The sequence below is a fragment of the Macrobrachium rosenbergii genome, chromosome 28 (assembly GCF_040412425.1).
Source record: "Macrobrachium rosenbergii isolate ZJJX-2024 chromosome 28, ASM4041242v1, whole genome shotgun sequence".
Classification (NCBI taxonomy): domain Eukaryota; kingdom Metazoa; phylum Arthropoda; class Malacostraca; order Decapoda; family Palaemonidae; genus Macrobrachium; species Macrobrachium rosenbergii.
The window spans coordinates 30,265,678-30,278,270 of record NC_089768.1 but is presented as its reverse complement, the minus strand read 5'-3'; the positions used below and the strand labels follow the sequence as shown (position 1 = coordinate 30,278,270).

The window sequence follows — 12,593 nt, the reverse complement described above, 5'->3', positions numbered from 1 at the left end:
CGACGAGGATGGGATTCGAACCCACGCAGGGAGACCCTATTGGATTAGCAGTCCAACGCCTTAACCACTCGGCCACCTCGTCATGTTAATACTGCTGCATTTTTAATTATAAAATCGAAGTGTCACTTAAAGTGGGACTGACATTTTGATTTCAGAACGAAATACTGATTACTCAAAATTATTGACGTGGTGCTTCTGAATAGTATCAACTTTGAACCTGTTGTGTGCGTTAAATAGTTAAAATGGGTTTGTGAAAGAATCTCATTAATAACTGCTAAAAAGTAATACATTAATCTTGCTAATCATTACTGTCTTCGTTTTTAACCAGTCTTTGCCAAATTTTCATTCGCTCTTCGTTGGCTTCTACAGCAATGTAATTTAGGTCTTGCATAACAGCACACGAATATGCTTATTATAATAAAGTTTTTTTTTTTTTTCTTATAAGTCTGGGATTGTGTTTACGTTTACAACAGGAAAATGGTTAAAGGTGCAGCTTTTGAATAAAAATTTGCTGACATCGTTTTTCAAAATAAAAACCAAATTAATAAATCAATATCGTAGGCCCATGATTATCAAATTATAAAAATCATTTTTCCCGTTATATTCTCTTTCTGCCTGCTCTCAGCTCCGTACACACACATATGATATATATGCCTTCATACACACACAGAGAGGTTTGCTTATTGATATTTTAACCATATACTCATTCACCATCCTTTCATTTATCTATCAGTCATCACCTCCGACGCCGCGAGACGCATGGGGGCGCTGTGAAATTCGGCTATTCAGTGTTTTTCTGTGCTTATTTCCACTCATCTCCAGCCTCCCGTCTCAGTTCTCATCCATGTAGGTCAAAGTCTTCTTACTATTCGTTTTATTGTCCAAGGAATTGTGCGAAGAACAATTATCTATCACTATCAATAAACGTTTTTCGTCTTTAAGAAACTGCCTCTTACATAAGAACTGTGAGAATGGCATTTACTGGCAAAGTGCGGACACAGCTCGATGACTCTGTCTGCAAACATTTGTTGGCATCACGTTCGTACGTTTATCGGACTGCTTAACTTAAGCATGAAATGTTGATAGGAATACCTATACAAATACTAATGAAGGTTATTCATATTCATTTGATTTTTTAAAAAATCACTGAAAGAGAGAAGGACTATTGTGTCGTGAGAGAGGTTAAATACCATGACCCCTATAGTGAAATATTCATTCACGCGCTGCCAAGGTGTTGTTTAATCTAACAGTACGCCTTGTTTACAAATGTGCTTCACCTATATTTATTCCGGCGCTAAATAGCAAAAAATGAACACTATGTTTATGGAGAAAATGAGAATCCTGCACTTAGAATACTATTACGAAAAGGGCTACTTGTCATTTTATCTGCATATTCATGAGGTGAAAATTTAAAAGATGCGTTATAAGATCTATCATCTCTTCCGGTTAAATACTACTACTACTACTACTACTACTACTACTACTACTACTACTACTACTAATGGTGATGATGATCATGATGACGAAAATAAAGTTACCAAGAACTAATAGCTCTCATAGTTGTTAACAGCTCCACTGTTAGTAATTCAGCGGACACTGGTTGCATATTCCCAAATACCAGTCTTGGTTACAATAATCTTTTCAAATAAGTGCCTACCGAGACATTGTTTCACTGCGATTCACTGCATAGCAGAAAGAACAGATATTTCCTAGACGTATAATTTATTAATAAATATCACATAACTTAAAACAACATGTATATAAATACAAAATAAGTCTCATAACAGGACAAGGACAACGGTAAGGGTAACACATCACAAGAAAGAAGTCAAAAGCTTTGAAGTTTTGGATTCGATGAGAAAGTAATGTATGGAAATCCAGCCACATGGGTCACTCGTTATGCACTTGGGGCGTCTCATAAGCTCTGTCTTTGAATTCTTAACCCATCAGCCACAGTGCAAACACTCTGAAAAAGAAGAAAAAGGTTAAATTCTTAATGAGAATTCAGTCGCACTTGCAAAATCCGATTTCTAGTTAAATTAACAAGAGAAGACCATAAATCTAATGAGAGATAATTCACTGATCAAATGAGCACCATTTTACTCACCTGAACCGTGGCTTTGATGATGGCCATGCCCATGCCCATCTCCACTTACAATTATTACAGCATCACCTCCTTTGCTTTTACTTTTGCCGTAGGAATATCCTTTAAAGTTTCCTTTGAAATAGGTGCCTCCTTTATTTGAGACCATTGGCTGGTAAGCTGCAACAGTCTGAATGACTGGCTTTGGCTTTACAGTTTGGGTGATTGGCTTTTGGATGACTACGGTCTGAGGAACAGCAGTTGTAACAACCAGCACGCTGTGCGTATTCTGAGGTTGTAGCATGACGTAGTGAGGCTCCTCGCTGTCTTTTGACTGGAAGGAGAACTTCGATTTGATGTGATGAACACCCTCAGCTATCTTGTCTCCCACTCCCTTGATGCCGTCCCCAAAGGCTTTAAACGTTTCCCTGACTCTGTCGAAGCCCTTTTTGATAGCATGCGAAGGTCTCTCCATGATCATGACTTCGGAAGTCGAGGGGTGAGCCAAGTGAGTCATCAAGGGGATCTGCTGCTGGACAACGACGTGCGTCGTCACTAGCTGAGGCGCCACCTCAGGCTTTTCCATCACGTACACAACTTGCCCCTTGCCTTTGTCAGAACCATGGTGGTGATGGTGGTAGTGTCCGTCCCCAATAACTTGAACTTGTCCGCCTCCGTGACCGCTGCTGCCTTTCCCATTGCCTCCAAATAGATCCCAACCCCATCCCCAGCCATGATCCTCTGTCTCAATGCTGACAGCAACATATTCTGTCTGAGGCTCCTGGATGAAAACATGAGAGGGCGTCAAGTACTGTGTGTGAGCGGGCGTCTGAATGTAGATATGGGAGGGAGTGGCATAGATTGGTGTGCTTGACGAAATGTAGATATGAGAAGGCGTAGAATAAACCGCGTTGCTTGACTGAATGAAAACTTGCGATGGGGTAACGTAGACTGGCTTCGAAGTTGGAACGTAAACTGGATGTGGCTGGGTTTGGTGGTGGTGTGTCACAGTCTGCGTCAACACCACAGGCTTGGGCTTAGTGACAACTACTGTCTCTGTGTAGACAGATACCACGGCATTTCCCTTCGATCCCTTCTTCTTCTTGTTGCCGCCGCCGCCATGACCACGACCACTTTCTATGATAATGGGCTGCACGACTGGTTGCTGGTGATGATGGGGGTAGTGGTACACAGGAGGGGGAGGTGCGTGGTGGGGGAACGGTGGCGGGTGGGCGTGAGGTGGCCCATGATAACTATGGCTATGGTCATGATGTTCATGATGACTGTGATGATCAACGTGATGGTGATCGAGGTCATGCGAAGAGACTCCGTGGTGGGTGCTGATGATAATTTGAGGTGGTTTCTCCTCTTCCTCGTCGTTTCCTTTCCCTTTGTACCACTCGTCGAACTTCCCCATGAACCTCGCCTGGGCATCGGGCGAACGTTCGGTGTCCTCTGTTGGTTGGGCACTGAGTGAACGTCCAGTGCCCTCTGCTTCCCTCTGGATATCCTCACTGGTGTCTTGTCCAGAGACTGAATTCTCTGGCTGCCTTTCTTGTGATTTATCAACTCCGATTCTAGATGAAAAGCCTGAAATTACGACTACAACATTAGATTTTGCTAACGTTGATGCTGTTCACATAAATTTGTAATTTCCCAAAAGTTTCTTTAAATAAATATCTATTTTCACCAGTTTCTACAGAAACTTTTACCTATTAGTCAAAGGAACACAGTTATAATCAGCAAAGAAATTTAGATGATGAAAAGTTCACATTATCCTAAATGTTGCCTTCCTGAATTATGATGACAATTTTATGACCATATTTTCCCTTTAACTTTATTCTGTGCTTCATTAAAAATTCTTTAGGCTAATTGTTTTTCTTCATATTTGATTGAATGAGGTTTAATGAATCCAAGTTGAAAAAGATCGGCAGTATGAAAACGTATCCCTTGAGAGATCACTAGCTTCGTGGACTCTGATACTTTAAGATTTTTTAAAAAGCTATTAAATAAATAGATAAATAAATGAAATCTGAAGAAATAAATGTAGAAATACAAAATTTAAAACTGTCATGCCTTACGGGCGTGAAAAACAAAAGGAATTTGCCCACCAAATACCCACTGAAGTAATATCAAAACAACGCTATCACTACCTGACGGAGAGTAGGTGTAGGCGTAGCTTTGGGCATTACCTTCCTGGAGAGTCCATACCATAGGATCCCGGGCTAGTCTGGACGCTACCATATCCTGAATCCTAGGCCACTCGAGCTGAGCATTTGTCTCCGGGTTCCTCGGGAAGACCAGCGCTAGTAGAACTACCAGCCAGGTGCTCCAGTCGGTTAGCAGCTACGTGTAAAGATTCTGCTATCAGTTCATTGATGACAATAAAATGTCTTTTTGAATTCTTGGTAAGAGACACCCATACATAGTTTATGTCTACTATGCTGAAAGAGAGTGGCATAAATTTTCCACTGGCTAAGAAAAAGCCCATGTGCATATAAAAAAAATATGTTAAGAGATTCCATCTGAGGCTTATTTTTCTTATTTCAAGTAGGCAGGGCTTGCACATCTACTTTGAAATATTACGACAATGCATCGGGAACAGCGATACACGAAAAGCTCCTCCAGTCTGGCTTACCAGCTACAGGAAAAGACCTCAAGAATTATATCATTCTAAAATCTTAAAATATTTGAACTTGAAAGGTTTTGCTTAACCACAAATTACTGCTGTGACAACAAGGTTAATATTATTACAAAGAAAACAGAAAAATCTTTCGATGATAATGCTTGCTTTGAATGCTATAAGTTATGCATTCCATGAAAAAATCTTTCTCGGATTGTTCATTATGACTGTAGGCACTCATTTTGCCGCTTGCGTCTATTTAATTTCCTTCCTTATATTGTTTAATTCTGCATCGGGATAAAAAGGGGCCCTGAAATACGTGTCCTACTAAAAATGTGGTTATCAGAGCTTTGTAACCTTCATGATGTTTACATTGAAAAATTGATCATGTCTTCTTCTTCTATAATATGAAGAGAAACACCTTGACTTAATGGAGGAGGATGTGTTTCCAATTAACTTCGTGGAGCGAGGATGGGCTTCCGAATGACTTGATGGAGGGGGGATGGGTTTCCGATTGAATTTATGGAGAGGGATGGGTTTCCGCTTAGCTTATTGGAGGGGAATGGTTTTCCGAGCAACTTGATGTGGGTTTCAGCTTGCCTTATTGGAGGGGGTGGGGATGGGTTTCTTATTGACTTACTGGGCGGGATGGGTTTCCGATTGACTGAATGGAGGGGGATGGGTTTCAGACCGACTTAATGATGATGGGTGGGTTCTCGATTGACTTAATGGAGGAGGATGGGTTCCCGATTGACTTAATGGAAGAGGATGGGGTCCTGATTGACTTAATGGAGGAGGATGGGTTCCCGATTGACTTAATGGGGGAGGATGGGTTCCTGATTGACTTAATAGAAGAGGATGGGTTCCCGATTGACTTAATGGAGGAGGATGGGTTCCCTATTGACTTAATTGAGGAGGATGGGTTTCCAATTGACTTAATGGAGGAGGATGGGTTCCCGATTGACTTAATGGAGGAGGATGGGTTCCTGATTGACTTAATGGAGGAGGATGGGTTCCTGATTGACTTAATGGAGGAGGATGGGTTCCTGATTGACTTAATGGAGGAGGATGGGTTTCGATTGACTTGATGGAGGATGATGGTTTTCTAATTAACCTAATGGAGGAGGATGGGTTTCCGATTGACTTAATGGAGGATGATGGTTTTCTAATTAACCTAATGGAGGAGGATGGGTTTCCGATTGACTTAACGGAGGAGGATGGGTTCCCGATTACTTAATGGAGGAGGATGGGTTTCCGATTGAGTTAATGGAGGAGGATGGGGATTGACTTGGTTTCTAATTAACTTAATGGAGGAGGATGGGTTTCTGATTGACTTAATGGAGGATGATGGGTTTCTAATGAAGGAGGATGGGTTTTGATGACTTAACGGAGGATGATGGGTTTCTAATTAACTTAATGGAGGAGGATGGGTTTTACTTAATGGAGGAGGATTGACTTAATGGAGGATGATGGTTTTCTTAATTAAGATTACTTAATGGAGGATGGGGATTACTTAATGGAGGAGGATGGGTTTCCGATTGACTTAATGGAGGAGGATGGGTTCCCGATTACTTAATGGAGGAGGATTGGTTTCCGATTGACTTAATGGAGGAGGATGGGTTCCCGATTACTTAATGGAGGAGGATGGGTTCCCGATTACTTAATGGAGGAGGATGGGTTTCCGATTGACTTAATGGAGGAGGATGGGTTCCTGATTGACTTAATGGAGGAGGGTGGGTTCCCGATTACTTAATGGAGGAGGATGGGTTTCCGATTGACTTAATGGAGGATGATGGTTTTCTAATTAACCTAATGGAGGGGGGGGGGCGGCGGTTGGAATTTCAAGGAAACTGATTATAATTGTCGGAAACCTTATATTTATCCCTTTCCCTGTTTATTTACAACTGACCGTGGGCCGTCTCACCGTATCATGCGAATCATACTATTGTATTTATTTCTGAGATGAAAATGAAAGCCTACGAAAATTCCATTAACCCTTCCCCGTAAAAAAAATAATGTAAGGGATCTTTAAGGTTCCTAGTTTTACGTACCTAACGACTCCTACAGTTTCAGTTTTAGAAGAAAAAAAAATACAAATAAGAGAGCGGTCTTACGGGTCGAGAGATATAGTATGTGGTCACCACCGACCAAAGAACCGGTTCGGAAGTTGTAGACCCCAGTAATCTGAGATAAAAACAAACTGAGAACCACAGCTACTTCTTTTTCTCTCTCTCTCTCTCTCTCTCTCTCTCTCTCTCTCTCTCTCTCTAGCATTTACTTGATTCAAAAATAATTATAAACGATAAAAGTTAGTCTAAGTAACGATAATTAACCCCAATACCACTGGGAAGATGGGAAACTGAAGTAGACTAGTCTACCGAGTCACCCAGTGTTCATCTTCCTCGCGGTTTCTGTTTGAACTGACCTTGGGCTCTTTTATTTACCTTTGAAGTTCTGAAAGAAAACTTCTGACGACTTCTCTTCCCTGTTTCGTATTCCTCTGACCCGAGGCGTTACAAGCAGAAAGGTTGAAGCGTGGGCTCCGACAGTGGCCTGCAATTTACAGCCATACAATTATTTATTTTTGTGCCGCGGAATATCTAGTTTCTCCATCGAAACGGGTAATGGCAAAGCTCTGTAGAAGCCTCGGGACTGGAAGCACAACCAGTTTCTTTCGAAGTACTCTAGTTTTTTAATGAGCTCGTCGTTGCCAGCTTGCAAATGAATATGCAAGGTACCTCGCACCACAACACTGATGCAAATTCTAGCGTCATTTTGTGATAAATACCGACACCACAGCCTCATTTTAGTTTAAAGAATTATACAGAAATATGCAAATGGATGAAACCGAGAGATAGTTTTTTAAAAATTTGCATGTAAAAATTTCAGTGTTTCGATTACGATATGTTTTTTCTTCGACAGTAGAATTTTCACCAGAGCCTTAGGCCCACGTTGCAACGAATTCACTCGGCATAAATATGCTATGCGATAACTTTTTTTTTTTTTTTAAACCAATAGGACGGAGGAAAAACTACAATTATCTAACCCAGGTATGTAGAAAACAAGAAAAAGGAAGGTTTGGGGGGTGTGTGTGGGGGGCGGGGGGGGGAGAAGGTTGGGGACGGGGGAAGATACTTTTATGGTCGGACTGGACTGCGTTCGTTCTGAAGTAACCATAAGGTAATAGATAATAAGAAGTTTACAAGATGAGAAACTCCAGTGAAGTTGAAAAAATAAATCCCGAAAAATGTAAACATGTTTGTATTATGAAAAGGTGCAAAGGGACGTGGATCTCATTTTAATATTTAATTTTGGATATAGATAAGCATTTGTCATCTCATTTTAATATAACCGGTTTATTGAAATTCAAACAAGCAAACCACAAACTCACTGCATATGTCTTTCACAAATTAAAAAATTATACATAATCAGGAACCATCTAAATCTGCCGTGTCTGGTTAAATGATCTTGACAGAAGGAAGAGAAGAAAAAGAGGAACTCGGTTAAAAACTGACCCCGGGTTACCTCGCTGGTCCAAACTTTTTCGGCATATTTATTTTCCACTTTTTTCTCACTCTCTTTCTCTTTTCGAGAGCGAACGGCGTTTTCAACAGCTTAGCCCTGCCCTGAAAACAACGATCCACCTCTCTATGTGGTCAGAGAAAAACTAGTTTATTGACCCTCGTCAGTTGCATAAAATTCATGAATATTTGCTATACAAAATGAGAGTTGCCGGTATCATTATTACCAGTTACGGCAGAAGTAACGCGAAAGTTCTCGTTGTCGCTTTGAATGTTAGTAATATGTATGGAGCCTTAAGTCCAACCTTATTGAATACTGCACTGAGATGCGTCATTATTCATTTGGTCAAAGGCTATGACGTGTGGGAAAGCGTTACTTTATATTGCTTTTTTGAGGTTATCAAAAGCGAAGCGAAAGTACGAACGACACTCCGCGGATGCAACACATATTTAGCTGTTACAATTTGGGCACATGATACCCAATCGGTGTTACTGGCACGCAGCCAGCTTGCTATCTCGTTTTGATGTGAATTTAGGTATTACTGGCCGCAAGGCCTCGATTTGCTAATAAATATTTGGGAGAGATGCGACGGGGAAAACAAGTAAACTAAAAACGAGATTGTTATTAGTAGTACTAGCAGCAGAAGCATTCAAGGTAATAAACAATGAACACAGTAAATAGTTCTAATACTGAGAGGCTCGTTTGACGCACCGAAAAACTAAAGGTATATAAAACCTTATCATCCATAGATAACTGTAGAATTAGATATACGAATAGTGAAGAAGCACTCTTGCTGTCACAACGGAAAGAGCAACAAACCGAAGACATAAGTAACAATTAAACGTTGTAAGGAATGGACAGCTTTATCTTAAGATTTAACAAGAAGAGTGAAAGCGAACCTTCTTCTACAGACTTGGTAAGATGACTCAAAATGTAATGGATAAGTTCCTTTTGTAAGACAGGGGCGAATATCGAAAAGTAGTGCACGTGATAAACGAAATCAACGGAAACATTTCGATAATAAGTTTTCGATCTCACTATTATCTTTATTGTGACTTCAGCCTTGGATTTAGTAATGTTTTTGAATGCAGTGTACTGTTCTTCCATTTTACTACTTGTAGAGCTTATTCTTTGTGCAATTTGGTTTCAAATGGTCAAACCTGAAAACCATAGAGATTACTAGAGAGTAAGAAAGGATCTTATCACAGATAGCGACAAAACTCAAGGGTTTGTTATGCAAGTCTGAAATAATAGCAAAACTTATCGAGTGAAGCACATCATTGTCAGGTGAATGCAGGCCCAATGCAGAAAGCGTTTTCAGTTATTAGTTCAGGAAATGAATTTACGAAAAACAGCTTAGTGAAATGAGCACCATCGTTAATGTCGACTTTAATGTAGGCTTCGGACTGTATATTTTCAGGAAAGCCAAAACATGGAGAATATTTCTTCAGAATTCCCGAAACTGGACAGCTACCTGATTCTGGCTTTAAAAAAAACAGAAATTGGAGAACAAATATATCCAAAAAGTCCACATATAGTTTCGGAAGCGTCATGCTCCCACTTTAGTGTTGAGACACCAAAACCCAGCAGTTGGGTTTTGGATTTCTTAAATATGTTTGTTCTCCAATTCTCGGTTTTTTTTTCAAGTTTCAAAGTACGATGCTGATCTGCTATCATGATACCCGACTGACTGCTTTAAGAATAAAGCAGATTCTAAAGAAACCCTGTTCTAGAATTTCTGGAAGGGTGAAGTTGATGAAAGCGCCTGAGTCTGAATATCTATCATCTCAGACCTGTCGAAGGCCCCATAGTTGTACTGGGCCCTATATACCCCTCAACAAATGGGCTCTCGAGTGAAATTCTTCCATCGTGAGCTGCTTTCACACTGGTCCAGCCAGGTTTGTTAAACTGGTTGCGTCCATCTGGATAAGCATTTGCGTCTGTAGTCTTAACGTAAGCTGGAAAAACAACTTACTTCCTGGTCAGTCTTGCTCTGACCGTTGAAATGACATTACGTTATTGATTAGTTTCAGTTTCATGCACAATTTAATTCGTAGAGTAAATTGGAAAAGGACTGAATTTTGCTGTACTGTGATTAAATAGCCAAACATCTATGAATATACATACATACAAACACTCACACACACACACATATATACACGCATTTATATATATACATCTATATATGTATGTATATACATATATACGTATATAAATTTTTCTATATACATAAACATATATACTTATATATATATATAATATATATATATATATATATATATATATATATATATATATATATATATACAAACATATGTATCTACTATCTATATATAAATATGTATGTATATATATTTACTGTATATATATACATATATGTATATATAAATATACATATATATATTTATATATGTATGTGTGTATACATATAGCCTATACACACACATTTATATATATACATAGCCTACACATATGCATATAGATGTATATATATATACATATGTGTTTATATATGTATATACTTATATATATACATTTATATGTATATATGCATGTACATATATATACATTTATATATATATATATATAAATATATATATATATATATATATATATATATATATATATATATATATATATATATATTATATATATATAGTATATATATATATATATGTGTGTGTGTGTGTGTAATTGTAATATCCACAATGTATCTGGTAAAAAGTGACCTGTAGATTCTACACACACACACACACACACATGTATGTATATATATATATATATATATATATATATATATATATATATATATATATATATATATATATATATATATATATATGGCGTCTTAAGATAAGGGCTACAATGCTTTAATACTGCGTTATTATTTGACCTGGGTTCTTGCTCTTGACCTTGACTTTTAGTCGCAGAAATATATATCCTTTTATCCTTTTTTTCTGAATATTCCCAGCATGGAAAGCACTTCTTTGGCGTGTTGGCATGAAACCAAAATTTGGTACTAGAAAAAGGAAAATTATCTATTCATACCCAACTTCTCACAATGAAAAGGTTAATTTTGAAGATGTTATATAAATTATTCCAAAGAGAGAGAGAGAGAGAGAGAGAGAGAGAGAGAGAGAGAGAGAGAGAGAGAGAGAGAGAGAGAGAGAGAGAGAAATGAAATCCTATTTTTCTTTGGGCCAACACATACGTGAAAACAGTAATATTCTGAGAAATTTAACATTTTCCCCCATAAATAAGAAATGAGGAGAAGCAATATTTCTTGTATGCATGTTGAAGACAAGTTATAACAAGAAAAGAATAAGCATAGATATGCATATTTATATCGTATTTATAAGTCTGTACATCCGTTCTCATTTCATAATTCTGAGAAAAAAAAAACGATTTGCTGACAAAGAAAAATGTCTCTCGATTATACGAATTTATTCTCAGATTATTGCAAAGTCACAGTTACAAAAGGAATGGGCAATCTGTTATGTAGAAAGAGGAAATGGGTTTCAAATCAGAACCACTCGGAAAGCAGAAATACTTTAAGCCTAAAATACTATTGGCCAAGCACAGTTAAACGAACCTGACCGTCACTAAACTGCTGACGGTCATTTGCCTTTAGCTCCGAGTTTATGCAAACCAAAGCGGGCTAATTCTCCGAGTAGCCAAATCTTGACTCCGTTAAGTTATCAACAAGAGAACGTCACCAAAAATTCTATTCTGTAAATTTCAATCTGATCTTAACATTATGTCCACTATACAACTTGACCTGACCATGTAACGTTTACGAAGTAGGTCGAATCAAAGTTCCTTATACGAGGAGAAGCAAGCATCAGAAATATTCATTTTGTCAGATTAATTCTACGTTGTGGATACCGCTCCTTTACGCTACAAGCCAGGAAAAATACAAAGTAAACGCACATAGTCAGTTACACGATGGTGTTCGATCCTTCTCAAATGGATTCCGACTGGCTTTGTGAAACGAATCTAATCCTCTTCAGAACTCAAACCCTTTAAATAAATGATAGTGAGTTAAGCAACACAATCAAAACATACCATATCCGTTACGTATCGGTGATCACTCCAGTTTTGAGCGGGTAAAGGTATCAGCGTCGAGGTAGGATGAGTTTGACCAAGTGACCAGTTACTTCGATGGCAGACGGAGGACTAACCGATGAGGATACGGACTGGTTTTCCTGATGCTTCTCATTTCTTTTCCTCCTCCACCTCCTTCAGCTAACCGCTGTTGCCGTTCCTTAGCAATCTGGGACACAGAACCGGCAGCTCATGCTACAGTTCGAGAGAGAGAGAGAGAGAGAGAGAGAGAGAGAGAGAGAATTAGTAAATCTTACCAGT

The 12,593-nt window shown here is 38.8% G+C and overlaps 1 protein-coding gene and 1 non-coding gene across 3 annotated transcripts; both read right to left on the bottom strand.

The window, feature by feature from the left end:
• On the bottom strand, nucleotides 1-82 carry TRNAS-GCU (transfer RNA serine (anticodon GCU)). The gene has a single exon. It is a non-coding gene; the product is annotated as a tRNA-Ser (tRNA).
• A 1,630-nt stretch (nucleotides 83-1,712) lies between these two features.
• LOC136854194 (uncharacterized) lies at nucleotides 1,713-12,480 on the bottom strand. 2 transcript variants are annotated; one of them, XM_067130499.1, is made up of 4 exons: nucleotides 12,294-12,480; nucleotides 4,276-4,429; nucleotides 2,108-3,673; nucleotides 1,713-1,966 (listed from the first exon to the last, which is right to left on the bottom strand). In XM_067130499.1, the coding sequence occupies exons 1-4, from the start codon at nucleotides 12,294-12,296 to the stop codon at nucleotides 1,947-1,949; spliced, it is 1,743 nt and encodes a 580-aa protein (XP_066986600.1). In that variant the 5' UTR covers nucleotides 12,297-12,480; the 3' UTR covers nucleotides 1,713-1,946. The 2 variants fall into 2 exon arrangements, with proteins under 2 accessions (XP_066986600.1, XP_066986599.1); XM_067130498.1 differs by having other exon boundaries at nucleotides 4,237-4,429; nucleotides 12,294-12,479.
• Nucleotides 12,481-12,593: the final 113 nt, after the last annotated feature.